The following is a 15,539-nucleotide window of genomic DNA, read 5'->3' as shown; positions in this document are numbered from 1 at the left end:
CCTACTACTTCAGAGCTCTTTGCAGGGGCAGTAGCAAAGATGGTACTATAACTCAGTATAATCTCTGGATTTAAAAAGTGGAGAAGCTTATATAGTTAAGGATAATTTCTCTCTGAAGCTCATTTACTGACTTACTGTTCAAGTGAAAGACAATAGATTCAAGCTATTCTATTAGGACAGTTGCCTATGGGAAGTGGCTTTGTAAGATAGAAAAGGTGATCTTCTGCAGCTTAGTTTGCAGTTAATGCAAAGCAATTATTTTTCCTGTTTCTTCTGTTCATTAATAACTGCTGCCCTGTTTAAAAAAACTGGGTTTATGCCCAGACAGAATCAGGTTTTTGCAATTTGGACTTCCTATACTTGACTTCCAGAGAACTTAATAATATCCTATTTCTCAATGCAACCATGTCCTCTTAGCATTGTTTCTCTGAGGAGGAGAAAAATGCATCTCATTTTCTGGTGAAATATACTACCAAGAAATCTTCCCAGCTGAGCCACTCCAATGTAATATTGCATACTGCACAAAGCTTTTAAATCCCATCCTAGTCAATATTTCCATTAGTAAAATTCTACTGAGCTTACAGATGTGATGTAAATCTAGTTTCCATTTTGTTATTCTCCATTAATTTTTTCCACTTTCTTCTTTCCTTGCTTTCTGTGTTTCAGCTGGTTAGCAGCTAACTTGTTTTTTCAGTACCTATGGATGAGTTTCATGGAAAGGATGAGTTTCACTTAGGTCACCCGTTGTAATTCATGATAATTAAAAATGAGTGAATTTTCATTTAATTCACTGAATGTCTCCATCCTCTTATTAAACAACCTCTGAGTTTGTCTTGGTTTACATAATGAGTTAGACATTTGTTTTTCAAAATGTTTATTTTTTAATTACTGGCATTTGCATTCAAAGAGTGAAATCTTTGCAAAAACGCTTGTTACACTAAAATTAGTGGCTAAATTCACTTGGGGTTTCATCATGGAATATTTATTTTGTAAGTAATAGAAACCATGATTTGGCAACTTCAGCCTTTCTATGGAGTGGTCTCTATGTAGGATATACATGAACTCTTTTCAGCTAATAATATAATTGTTCACTCATCACTATTCGTAGCAATATCACCTTTATACTAGATAATATCACTTTTTTATTAGAGGAGTATCAGAAGTAGCCTTTTCCCTTTCAATATTAAAGTCAAATCTTAGGTCTTAATCTGGTTTATTTTGTTTGACTATGATTCATAGTCACAGATGGAATTTGTTGTACTGTCATAAATTAATGCCAAATTTCAGTTTATGTTACTGTGCTAGTTTATAAACTGTGGTGTTTGTGAAACAGATGCATGGCCCATTCAACTACTGACAGTAACCTAAGGGCTGGATAGATATCTGGCTTCAACTTGCTCAGCTAAATCTCTTTGTGAACATGAATCAGGGTCAGTAGTCAACAGGAGATTTGCCTCAGGAGTTACTAACTACTTGACAAACTTAGTATTTGACTCATGGGAGCTGAGGGAAAGAAAGAGAAAAGAACTTTGGGGTGTTTCCCTTCAACCTTTACACAATCTTCAGGGCCTGCTTGGGTGCTCTAAGTCAACACTAGTGGAAAAAGCTTATACAAAAGTCTCACAGATGCTTCAAAGTCTTCTGCCTTCTTTATGTAAGAAACAGTAAGCACTGAGGAACCCTCCAATTTCAGCCATTCAGCCATGTTAATTCAGCCTTGAAAGCAAATGTTTGTGAGCAGATACGAATGCAGGAACCTGAAATTCTAACTTGTTCCAGTTTTACAAGGAAATGGACTAACTGAGAAGGGGCAATTTTCCAAACCTCACCTCCTCAGGGGAAAGTAGTATTTCGTGACTCTGTTTTACCATTATCTGAGTTAGACAGAAATACAATTTGTGGATTTCCTCAGTTTCTTTGCCTAGACCAATACTCTTCCAGATCAGCTGACAGCTTGCTTAACAATTAAGTACTACAGTTCTGCCTCCACCTTCAGCAAGGTTCAACTTGTACACATCCAAGTAACAATTCAGAATTTCATGTCAAGCCTAATGTTCTACAACAAATGTCACAATGCAGTAAATCATCCTTTTACATTTTAAATTATTACTATTTAGAATATTACAGTAGATATTTCCTTGAACAAGCCTCAGTTCTCTCAGAGATTCTTCAGACTTGCTATTGTACATTGAATTGACTGTCGTTATTTTTACAGCAGAATATACTTGGCATTTGAAAACCTGATAGGTATGCAATTTGTCCTAAACAGCTTTATATAGGACTGAGTTAAATAAGTGTAAGAGAATAATTATGACAGCAACTGCTGTAAAAGATCAGAACACTGACAGAAAAAAGCACAAAAGGAGAAGGCATCAAGTTCTAGCAGACTGTAGGGAATGTAGAGAATATAAGTGAATTTGTAAATCTCTATAGGCAGCTGGTTTTTAAGGATATACTTAGATATGACACATTTTCTAAGGAGCAAGACATACACTGAGCAGTTACAACCTAAAAAAGGAACTTCTGATCATTAGAATATTTTACATACCATGAATATTTTACATACCATGTGAAGATTTGATTATTTGAATATAATGAGGAAGTGGTCAGTAAATTAATTTAGAAACATACCTGGTGGGAATTTCACATTTTAAAAAACCTCATTTCCAGTTTTGATTTGAGGTAAAGCTATTTGCATACTACAAAAAGATAGTGTCCAAAGCCTGATTCATTGATTTGTTTCCATACTTCTCAACTTGCTTCTTGCTTGCTATTTGCATATCTTCATGTGGCTAGCTTTGGCTTGTGTTGGTATTTGAGAAGTAGCCAAATACCATCTGAAAGTCTGCATTCACATAAGGACTATCTGTAGAAGAATAGAATAATTTAGTTTTGTCACAACTTTCTTATATTTCTGTTTGAGAGGTTTCTTGGTGACTCGGATGTACATTTCCATACAGCACAAACAGTGATCATGTGCAATATGCAAATTACAGGCTGAAATTGGAAAATTCCTGGTGAGCAGAAGTTCTAAGACTTTCAAACATTTTATTTTGATGTTGCTTGCTTTTTTTCTTTTACTTTTATATAGCTGTTTGTATGTTAAAACATTACAAGTAATGTAGCATATTAAAATTAATATTGTAGTGTAATATGAATATTTAAGAGAATCCAATCATTAGAATTAAAATAACATAATTTTAAAACTTAAAAAGTGAAATAAATTTGTTTTGTCTGTCTAGTAAACCTATTTGTTGCATGGTTTCTTTCAGAAATGGTTTCTTTTAGGCCAGACAATATTTTCTTATGGAAAATTGGTCCAACTAGTTCTACTTACAAATCAAAAAGCAGTCCTGAGTAACTCTGTATTTTATTGTGAACAACTAGTTTAACTAGTTGTTCTTTAGAATAATTTTGTATTGTTATGCTTGCGTTGACAGGTTTGCCGAAGCTAAATGCCTTGGAGAAAAATTAAATGAAGTGAGAAATAAAATAAGTGAGTACATTTTAGCTCCATTTTACCTTTTAGCTGATGAAATCACAGCATTTAAAAGATATGGGAAGAGATTCTAGTTTCTAAAAGAAAAGAGTCAATGCATTACTAAGATTTCCAATAAGGTGTTAGCTGATGACAGCAGTAATAACTTTATGTACCAGTTTTGATTATTTCAAATACCATAATGTGAAAAACAGCTCCCTTCTTTACTTGACAGGATGTCCGAAACTTATCAAAAGGAGAAGTTAAGATATTAACATTGAGTTTTCTGAATTTTAATTTAGGATAAAAGGATCCAAAAATATAATTTTGAATTGTTTTCTATAACTTAATCCATGTATATGGATTAAGGATTGTATTTATTAAATTTACATAGCTTCTGATAAAAGATTTCACTGTTCAATTACCCCGCTGCACTTCCTTTGTACAGATTAATTAGAGCAATTCTGAGGAGTGTCTCAGCTTGATGGGGGGTTTCATCATTTTTTGCTTTAGGACCCCAATAGAACATGCTTGGCTTCCAGTTTCAGATTGTTCAAGGCCAAAAATCACATATAGATACAATCAACCCCAAGCTAGGTCTTATCTGATCCTCCTAACAGCTTTTGGTATGTTCCTAGTTGATTTCTGAGTTCTGTTGATTTCAAGCCTGTAGCTTCTTTCCTAAAAACTGGCTATCCAGGCTCACTGTCAGATGTGAAACAGTTTTGTCTTCTATCCCTGAAGTCCTTGGAGATTGGGTCCACATCCTCCTGTATGCACACATTCAGGTGAACAAAGTCTCTTCAAGCTTCCAGACACAGGCTGTGAGGGACTAGATTTAAAGGTAGTATGGCATCCAGGTCCAGTGGTGCAGACCTTGCTCTCAGTTTCTATCTCCTCTTTGGGTGGCACCAGAACAGACATGGACAATGAAGTCATTATCATCACTTCTTGTCTTATAATAGCAGTTGACTTCTGGAAAAGGACAAAAATCTCATGGCACTCCTGACAAGTGCTCTGTACTTTCACCATAGCTGTGATTATATTCTCTGTGGTCATGAATGGTAGCTACTGCCAGATTCCCCTCCCAATCACCTTTGGGTACACCACAAGTCCCTCAGATATATTATGCAGTATATTTAAAGTTATGATGTCAGCTATGCGAAAAGCCTCAGCCATGTTGGCACTGTGTTTTCAAACCACAACACAAAGGATGTTTGGAAGGGACCCAGAACCAGAGTCACCAGGTGCTGCAGCAGTGTTCTGAACACTATGTTATTTCTATAAGACATGACACTTGAACCAACCTGCCTTCTTTCAGTAGGCTCATTTGTCTCCTTCAGACTGGCCAGAACATAAATATCAGTACAGAACTCGTGCCTGGATATCCACAGATTGGCCCATGCAAGTAGAATTTCAATGTCCACCTTGCAACTACGAGCCTCTCCAGTGTCTATAAGCTCATTTAAATCCTGCCGAGCAGGCTTTTCCCCCTGGCAAACTTGGAAAATCAAGTCCTAGTGTAGAGGACAGTGCATGTTATTCTTCAAGTAACAGGAACCATCTCCAAGATGAATAATACCTGCAGTTTTTGGGCAGTGGTGTGCACAGGTGTGGACATGAGCCATCACATCAGGATGCAACCTCCTTTTCTCTGCTGTCATCTTGAAATCCATGTTGTCCTAATTTTCTTCTATCTCCTAGGTTTACTCATCTGTGATAAACCAAGTGATTTCTTGGCCTAAATGAGGTAGAGCCAAAGTCAGCACTAAGTGTCAAACTTCTTTTGCTGAAGTTGAAATCCATTTTGGAGCAGAAATAGTGAACACCAGCAATAAGCAGCCACACACAAGCACATCTTTCTCAGTGCCTGGGGCTGCAACTGTGCTGCTTGAAGACAGGAGCCTAGCAGCCACCTTACATACACCTTATATCTGTTACAAATGTCTTAGGGGGAGAACAAATGTTTGGAGGGTATGGGAGGCAGTACAAGAAGTGGTGGGACACATGCCAGTCCTGAAGGTACCACTTGTAGTGTCATGCTGGGACAAGACTTGTGTGGTCTGTAAGTCCCTTGAGATTTGCAAGTGTCTACTGTGGCATGTCTCAGAAATAATGTAACAAAGCAATGTAGATGTAGCCTCTCAAGACTTTGTTTCCATGGATCCCAGCAAAATCTAAAAGAAATCCTTGGTTTGGACTGAACTGCTGTGGGTTTTTCCCCAGTAAGTTAGGCAAAACTTCTGATAGATATAGTGCAGTAGAGTATGGATTTTGCTGCAATTAAAAGCATCTGTTTTAAAATTTATTTTTGGTTAAGTTCATCAGTGTTAGAAGTGAAGGAGTGAAGTGTATTTGAGGAACATGAATGATACAAATCTGAGTGCATATTTCATGTGTATATGTAACCTAAAAAAGCAAACTGATCCCTTGAACAAAATAAGCAGCTGTATAACATACCAGTAATACTGCACTGAACTTGACAATGCTTATATGGCTCCTAATAGGAAATGGTAATAGCTTGTAGTCCACATGAATATTGAAAATCTCCTTTAAGAATCAAGCTAGAAATGTCTCCATAGTTCTAAGAGAAAATGCATAAAATTATACATTTTGGTTTTGTTTTGGTATATAAAGTGGAGTTACAAGTAAAGTGTTTTCAAATTGAAAATTATTTTAATTACTCTCCTTTTTTTTTTTTATTTTGGTAGTAAAATGGAAAAATAGTCTTTTCATTTAGTTCATATTGTAATCCTATTGTATAAGCAAGAGATTCCATCCATGTTGTATCCTTTTATAGCTATCCATATGATGATCTATGCAGATCATGCAGATGTACACTACTTTGTGAATGGCTTTTAAACACTGATGTCTGAGGCTTGAGGCTGATCATATTCTACAACCGTCTTTCAGTTCTTTCTGTGTAACTTTATGCAGTGTGTGAAAATTAGCACTCTGGTCAATATAAATACTATATTTTATTCACCTATCCTTTTCTCCTGTCCAGCCTTCTTTTGATCATAGTTGTTAATAAATCTACCTATTGGCACCCCTCTAACAATTATTAAATCTTTGCATCCAGTATGACACTTTATGGCTTATTCAGCTTAGTCAATGCAATTACAATAGTTTATACAGTTTAGCAGCCTGAAACAATTTTTCAGTTAAGTCTGTCTCATCATAGCATACATAGTCAGAAGACCATTAAAGATGCTAAGTAAGGTTACTAACCTGCCAATTTTTTACTGAAAATGTGGTAGAAGAAATAAGAGTCATCTGCTGCCTGCAACTAGATCTTTAATTTACTTCTGTTGTTGTTTCAGTTTCCTTAAGCATTCCTGGCTGCCTTGTTGTGCACAATCAAGAACAGATCCCATCAATATCAGTTTCTGTTGTTTCTAAGCTACACTTAATAGTATAAAACTATGCACCACAGAGGCCATAGAGCCCATTTCATGCAGTCTGATTATATTTTGAGATAGTGACAGCAGTTGGCTGTAACTTTTATGTCAGAATTACACATTCATTCTGACATTGGAAATATTAGTGTTTTGTAGTGAAAAGTACACAAAATACTCCAACCGCTTCTCAATTACACTGACATTTGAAAAACATCAGGAAGTTAGGGCTGGAAAAAGATATTTGCAGTGAGATTTTCATGGTAGGCTTTTGCTGATGTTATTACTTGCATAAAAAGATTAAGGAAAACAATGTCTCTATGTAAACTGGAATTTAAGTGTGGAGTGACTATAATATCAGAAGTGAGACATTGTGGCTAGCATGCCTCTTTGCTACTATACCACATATTCCTGGATCCTATCTCCTCTTATATTTAATAGCACTGCAAGAATGCAGAGATTTTTAAATTATTTTTATGGAAAATAATATATACGTCTTAGATTTTCCATTATGCTTGCTTTTCACAATGACGTCCTAGAAATAAGAAGGTGAATTTTATTGTAGGATTAAAATTGTCTTTTTCTGATACTTAAAAAGAAGAGGAGGAAGAAGAAGAAGAAGAAGAAAAAGAAGAAGAAGAAGAAGAAGAAGAAGAAGAAGAAGAAGAAGAAGAAGAAGAAGAAGAAGAAGAAGAAGAAGAAGAAGAAGAAGAAGAAGAAGAAGAAGAAGAAGAAAGAGGGAAGTGTTTCTAAGCCAGGTCATTTTAGTGATCCTGTTTACTGCATTATCACACAACCCTCTGTATAGGCACAAATAAAGGAGCAGAGGGCTTTGGTGCAAGCATTGATGCGCACTTCTTTTTGAAAGTGGATATACTGCATAAATACACCATCAAAAGGCAGAGAAATGAAGTATAGATTTCAAACATGTAGACGTGTCTGGATTGGTTTGAGTGAACTAGTCAGAACTGTTTACATATGACTGGAGAATGTACCCAAGGACTAGACTTTAAAAGACAAATACAGAAAACCAACATGAGTAAAACTGGAAAGAAATAACTGAGAGGTCAGGCAACTAATGAGAACTCTGTAACCAGCGTAGGAGAAGTGGAAAGCGGGCCAGCACTGACATACAAGTAAATTTTTGCCTTTCTAGCCCAACATTAAGAACTTTAAAAATGTGTACTTCGCTGGCTAAAAAAAAAAAAAGCCACTGCAAGTGTTTTTGTATTGTATAATTTCCAAAGAGTTAGGGTCTCTAACAAGAACTACAGATCCTTTTGGTATTACTGAAAAAGACTTAGTGAAGAAAATTTGATGCTGAAGCTAAGGATTTGATCTCAGAATAATGAAGTATAGAATTTCTTCTTGGAAAAAAAATTGACTGATTGTACCTAGCACATTGTAATGGGTCGACCTCAGCTGCTGCCAGGCATCTATCCAGTTGCTCTCTCACCCCCTTTCCTCAGCAGAACAGGGGGAGAAAGTAAGAAGAAAAAGCTCATGGGTCAAGATAAAGATGGGGAAATCACTTACTAGTTACCATCATAGGCAAAACAGACTCAAGTTGGAGAAAATTAATTTAATTTATTACCAATTAAAATAGGCCTGGATGGGTGAGAAACGAAGACAAAACCTCTGAAGTTGAAGCTTCTCTCCTTATCAGGGCTAGCAGGAGTTTTATTCCTAGGATGCTGTTATCAGCAAGGTGGTTTTACACCATTACCATTCTGTGTGAAAGGATTCTGACAGTGAGAAGTCTACATCTGAACAAACTGCAAAGCATTAAATAACAAAAAGGCCCAACTGCTACAACATTGATCACACAGCGAGTTAGAGTTGGGGGAATTAAAAATCCTGTTTTCAGTGTAAATTAAACTGATATATTCATTCAAAATTTAGTGACTAAAAAAGTTGCCTATATATACAACAATGTGCTACATGTTAGATGCATTTAAGATTAGTAAAGATTTCCAGTTCATCTCCATAAATGTCTGTCTATTTTGGGTATTTATACCACTATAGTTTCTAGGGGTTTTTTTACTTTTTTTCACTTTAGTTTTTTCTTAAAGGAAAAAAAGCATACTAAATGGTATTTAATGCCCAAAGGGAAGCAGCTGTTGTTTTTAGTCTGTCCAGAAATCAGCTAACATGATTGAAGCTGGGAGAGGAAGGGCAAACTCATGTGGGAGTAATAACTGTGTGAGGAAACACGCACTCTCGGAATTAAAAAGGTAGGTGGGTGGATTATGTGCACATGATGTTGATGATGCAACTATACCCACAGGAATGCTGAGATGTTGCACTGCTCTGCAAGCTTTGTTTCTAGTGCACAAGTTCATAGGATACCAAAGACAATTATTAACTTTAGTGAGGGCACATCCTAGTATTGCAAAGCAAGGTTATTGAAGAGTCTTCATTTACTTTGCTTGCCAAATATTCAGATAATTTTACTTATGTATCACAGTTAATGGAGTGCTACACTGAAATGGTGAGGACTGGGGGAGAGTGAGGACATGACATCGCAGTGCTCAAGAATAATATCGATTCTGATTCACTGCCTTGTACCTTACATTGTTATTTCTGTGAATGCAGAGTAGATGTTAAGCCTATTCAGAGCCTAAATAATGTAAAATCTGAATTTATAATCACCTTTTTCTCTATGTGCAAGACTCTGTGTACATAAAAAATTATATTATAGTCACTCTACCTCCCCGTGGAGAGAAGCCAAGTAGACCTACTTTTAAGCTGCAAAGTAAGAATATTTCTTGCAAGGTTTTTCTTTATTCCTGCAAAACTTTATGAAGGGAACTGATAACAACCTTTTTGCATAGATAAGAACTGAAATAAGATGAAGTGATGTTTTTCAGGCAGAGTTGGTCTGAGAGCATGCTATTGCCTATGTTGTATATCTACATTGTTTTAGCTTTACATGCAGGTAATAAATTACTTTGAAAAGGAAGAATCAGTTAGTTAAGAACTAGAATCCCAAGGATGAAATTAGTAATGTTATGTATATTTTAGCCCATGATTATATGGACCGAAAGAATTGAGGGAAGTCATGCATGAGCAAAAAAGAAATTTAAAACTTTTGCTGAAGAAGCATATGTACTTAGGAAGGATAGAACTTTTTTGCTGGAGAAAAATTCCATGCTTTGCATGGAACCTAAATTAAAAGAAAATGCTGTGATGATTTGCTATATGAAAAGAAAATCCATCAAAATCAATGTGTTGCTTTCTTAAAGCTCAATACTATTGGTAGTATTATCTATTGATTTTATATTAATATAAATGTTCTGAGTCAGACATTAGCTTACTAGACATTGTTTCAGCCATGAATGAAGTGAGGCTATAATAAGGGAGAAATTACTGTGCTTTGAAATGCATTCCATTCTTCAGTGTAATCTTCTGAGGTACTTATTCTTTTATGGAAATAAACATTAGCTGCTGATTAGTATAATTCACTGTTCTAGTTTAATTCCAGAAAGTATCAAGTACTTAGGTAGACTTATATCTGATATATGTGCTCAGTGAATTTTACTGGAAATGACTAGTGCAGAAGAAAAACAGCAAGACTGGGTTTAAAAAGGGATTGAGAAACTCCAAGAAGAAAGGTTACATTCCACAGGCAAATCTGGTTCAAATGAGATGCAAACAACTCATAAATAAATGAATTCAGTATGCAGATTTAATGAACAGATAACTTAATAATATCATTCCACAGCATTTCATTCTTCAGGTAGCTTAGTATGAATTGCTGTTCTCAGCAGAGACCTTTAAAGTCCATGGAACTTGAAAACCTCCCTAAAGAAAAACTTTAGCTGAGGTCAGTTTGAGTTCTACTTGTGTAAGGACTGAAAAGAAAATTCTGAAAAGATTTCCACATTTGGCTTTATTGTTTTAGTTGATAAAGGGCAACAATCATTAGATATAGTAGCAATTGTTTTAAACAGACGAATAATATCACTTATACTGTGAAATATATTGCAATATAGTCCACCTTTGAGGTCTCCAAAGCTGCCTCCTCGAACTGCATTCACAATTCCACCAAGCTTTACACCACTGAGGCTGCTCAGCCTTCTTTTGATGTTGAGAGCAATCCATTGTTGTGCACTCAGCCAGTCACTTTAGGACTGTCCTCCATTTAAAATGTGGTTACCTTTAAATGTTTCCTCATTTCTGATCTTCAGGAGTGATACACAGGTATGACATGTGGTCTTTCAAGTGTTTTTCCTTATTTCACAAGCAAGCGTTTCACCTTATGGAAGCATTGTGTACTGCCCTTAAACATTACACTAAGTTCTGTGTCACGAGAGACATAACTTGCAAGAACAGCCAAAGAATTTGCTATTTGCTATTTATCTTGTTCTTTGATCAGAGTCCGTTCTTGATGTGGAAAGCTCCCTGAGAACCAATGCTTGTCGTTAAAAAACTAAGGGTCCCACATTTCCCTCACAGACAGAAATCTGAGCAGTGCGGTGAATCTAACGTGCTCAGGATATGCTGACTATGTGTGACTGGGCGCTCGTGCAGCATGTGCTGTGCAACCTATCCAGCACATTCTGTAGGCATCAAATGTACTGTGTGTGCCCAGATGACTTCTACAAAGCCTGCTGTGTCACTCTGCATGCATTCTGCATGTATGATGATTTATGTGTCCAGGATTTCTGGCTGCCTGGCAGCTGCTCCCCTAGCTGGACTGCTCAGTACCTGAGAAATTCCAGAACAGCAAAATCGTTGATCTAGAACAAGCTGAAACAGTAGTTTACCATAAGAAGTGGGAGATTTGGCAAGTACACATCAGTGTAGACTGAAAGCTCTCTGAAAAAAAAAAAGATTGCGCCTGCCTGCTGCTTCACCACTTCTGTTCCAGCACTGAGATATATATAAAAGTAAAACCTCAATACACTCAGTCTCCACTGATCTCTTCTCTTGTGGGAAGCTGCCTGCCTGTTGCAGATGTCCTCTGCCTCTTAACAGGGAGTCAGTCTTGGTCTCAGGACACAACAGTTGTGTCAGAAAAAGGAACACAAGTAGTATTTCTACCACACTTAATCTCGGGTGTGTACCTATGCTGTTTACTCCTGAGGGATGTCACTTATAACTAACATAACAAAGCACATTAACTCTGCAAAACCTGGAGCCATCTGTGAGAAAAACAGAACAGAAAACAGGCCATGGGGACAAACAGTCCCCCAGATGTAATTTCCCAGCTGGGATGTTATTCAGTGTGGCCCAGTGCCTAGAAGCCCCAGTCTGTTTCTGATCTCCAGGTCAGTTTCAAAGCAGTTTTGTAATAAACCAGGCATGTTTATGTGTCCACCAAAAATAGCAGTAGCTGTTAAAGCTGAAGCCATTCAGCATGGCTGACACAGTCTTCAGATTCTTTCTCCTTCATTTCTTGGCCCAATTGTTTTGCAACCTAATGCTGAAAAAACATCGTTCCTATGTGTGTTTGTTTTGGATAAATATCTAATCATTGTACCATTATGACTGCAGTTTTGGAATCTATTTTTTAAATGTTACAATTTGATTTTTGGAAGCATAGAACTGAAAACACAGAAAAACAGCTGAGTTTCTGCACATTCTATTTTCTTAACCACCTTGTCACTATCTGAAGTTAGTTCTTTGTTAGAAATGTGATTTACAGGATGCTACATCTTATTTTTCTGTTTGGTTACAACTTCTTCAATTTTAACTTATTTCCTCTTTCCATGATGAAATATAACTTACTTTCACCCTGATTCTGTTAAGGTTCTTTTTCTACCAATGCCTAACTCACTTCAGGCATGATTTCTATGGCTTAGTTTAGCCAGGGATCTGTAGAGCACAATACAAAAATGCTGTGATCTCTCACAGCATCTTTCATAAGATCTCTCTCAAGGTGCTGTAATGCAGAATAGTTGTCATGCATTTCACACAGGCCTGGCCGATAGCTACAAAATGGTAATTGGTTGCTACCATCTTGGGGCAGACTCAGAGCTATAGTGAAAGTTTCCACAGCCTATTTTCTTGTTCTAGGAGCAGCTAGTTGACTCATAATATAAAGCAGAGAGTGAGAGGAATATATTTTTCTTTCTTGCTAGCAGCTCAGTGAAAGGTTCATGTTAAGAAATTTTTTGTTTCTTCACAGTGTTCATGGTGAGTCAATCAATTAACTACCTTGTTTGTAATCAACTAATCATATTTTTGATTTACATGAGAATTTTTGCTTAGAATCTCAGGAGTCACTGCAATGTGAGCAGGGCTCACATTGTGTTGGAGTAGTGCAGTTACATTTGCTTACTGTAATTCTTAGCACCCTATGATTAAGCAATGAATAATAAAGTAATACTTTTAGCAGAATGAGCAGCCCCAGAAAACTGATAGTAGGATGTGCAAACAAGAAGGAAAAAGAGACAAGAATATAAACTCTGTCATAATAGCCTGTAAAGCATTACTGTGCCTTTCTGAAGTCAGGAGAGACAAACCATCTTTGCGATATTTACTGGAGGCAATGTAAACATTATAGGTCTAACTCTTATCTCACTTCAGAAGTACACCTAGATTGATGGCAGCTGTAACAGAGCTGTCTGTTCTGATACTGCTCCAGCATGTGTCACGCTTGGGCAGTTGTCAGAGAAGACAGAAGGGAAGATGCCATTGCTATGTCTCTGTCAGTCCTTAGTTGGCATGGGATTTTTCTTCCCTGCCCTGTTAGAGATGAGACTGACAAGAGAACCAGGCAGCCCTAGCAGCCTTCTGGCAGCCTTTCTCCTTTTTCTGCTCCTCCCTATAAGAAGAGGATACCATCTTCGGTAATATAAAATCATCTTTGCAGCAGCACTCAGGAAACTTATTTTGGAAGGTACAAGTCTTTTGGCTTCAGGGGGCAATGCATATGTTTATGCCAATGCTAAATATTGTCCATTGTTTCAGAGTAGCTTACATATGTTTGTTTTTACTTTCAAACAATAGGCAATGCCCCTGGGTGACAGTGCATAGGCTGAATGGGTCCTCAGAATGAGAAAACACAATTTGTCATATGACTTACTCAGAAAATACCAAACTGAATGAATTCATTTGAACAGCTCTATTATGCTCCCCCGATGTGCTATTCTTTAAACAGAGGAACCTTATTAGTATAACAGTCACTCCAGGCTTAAGATGTTAATGTTTTCTTTGGAGCTGTGTTGGAATCTACATATGTAGGAAACATTTTCATTTTCTAATTATTACAAATGATGTTCTGTTCTTTAGAAACAGAAGTATTTTCATGGGAAAAAGTTATGCTAAGGAAGAAACCAAGTAAACGCTTCTTAAACAAGGTTTTCGCTTCAACAAATAAAGCAAATGAACCAAGCCCATTAGATTTAATCAAGCTATGAATTGCCATGACTATAAACTTGGAAAAGTATCTCTCAGTAATAGATTTTCTGCTTGTAGGCAGTCTACAGAGTGAAAACAGGTAGTCATTGCTGGATTGCTACACTGCATTTTGCTGTTTTATTAGGCTAATAAGTTCTTAAGTCAGTCTATTAAATTTGTTCTTTTAAAGAAAAGATGCTAGATTATAGTTAATATTATATTATAGGGTTTTTTTAAATCCTAGTCTTTCGTACAAAAGGTTTTCCTTGATCATGTCTGTCTTTAGTACTAGATGGCCTGAGATTTTATGAGTGAAGCATCAAACCTTCAAACTCTAGAGAAGTAGACCTTAGCTTATTCAGAGTAGCACTGTCAAAGAATGATACCCCTTCATGAGCAGAAAAATAGAAATATGTTTTTCATAGGATCTTGTGGTTCATTTACACATCTGGACAGCATTCATACAGACTTGCAGTATAGGCATACATACTTACATGTATTAACTTACAATAGCTGCTTTTTTTCTAAACAAACTAGTTCCTAAATCATGTAGGACTAGTGATGTCACCACAGCTGGTTGTGAATGTTGCAGAAGGAGTGCAATTAACAGAGAATAGCTGTATTATGAAGATGTTCTTATGTACTTTAGTTAAGGCTGAGGGAGGACCTCTGTTCATAGCTGACGACATCATTATGCCAGTTATTAGAATCAGGTTGCATTTTAAATTGCTGAGCAACTCAAGAAGCAGATTTAGGCTTATCCACAGCAGCAGATATATACTGTATCCTTACAGGAAGCTATTTCAGATTTTAATGAGATGTTAATATGTGTCTGACACTCAAAAAGCCATTTCTCAAAGGCTTGGTATATATTTTACAAGTAAATGATCATTAAAAAAATAAGCCATACACCCATTCTCATTCAGACCTTATTTCCATCACCCTGAAACCTTGATATACCCTCAAAACACGGTACCATATCTAAGCAGCTCCAGCACTGTCATTTTTTTTTGCATTTATTTGATTTTTAATTTTATGTCATATCTGTCAGATTCCCAACATCAGTCAAAGTATGTCTCATCTGACCAGAAGTACACACCAATATGAGCTGAGTTCCAGGGCAATTTCTTGGGTAAGATAGCAAAATTTTAAAGGGTTGTGAAACTGAAGTATATAGTGAGGCCTGGAACTCTATACTTAATTTTCTGTTGGCCAGTCCTGGCCAGAAAAAATATCACAAAATTAAACTGGACATCAAATTGTTGCATAGAAATTACAAAGCCATGAAGGCAGTATTATAACAGAAGATAACCATG

General features: G+C 36.6%; 1 protein-coding gene and 1 pseudogene across 1 annotated transcript in view; one reads left to right on the top strand and one right to left on the bottom strand.

The window, feature by feature from the left end:
* Positions 1–15,539, top strand: part of KIF6 (kinesin family member 6) — a 172,326-nt gene that overhangs the window by 117,182 nt on the left and 39,605 nt on the right. Inside the window, exon 15 of the mRNA XM_074863494.1 lies at positions 3,441–3,496. Coding sequence (XP_074719595.1) covers positions 3,441–3,496 — 56 coding nt within the window. The remainder of the gene's footprint in view (positions 1–3,440; positions 3,497–15,539) is intronic.
* Positions 4,362–5,154, bottom strand: LOC141941216 (adenylosuccinate lyase pseudogene; annotated as a pseudogene).

The sequence above is a fragment of the Strix uralensis genome, chromosome 3 (genome assembly GCF_047716275.1).
Source record: "Strix uralensis isolate ZFMK-TIS-50842 chromosome 3, bStrUra1, whole genome shotgun sequence".
NCBI lineage: Eukaryota > Metazoa > Chordata > Aves > Strigiformes > Strigidae > Strix > Strix uralensis.
Note: the sequence above shows the minus strand (reverse complement) of the source record. Positions and strands in the feature narration are given on the sequence as shown.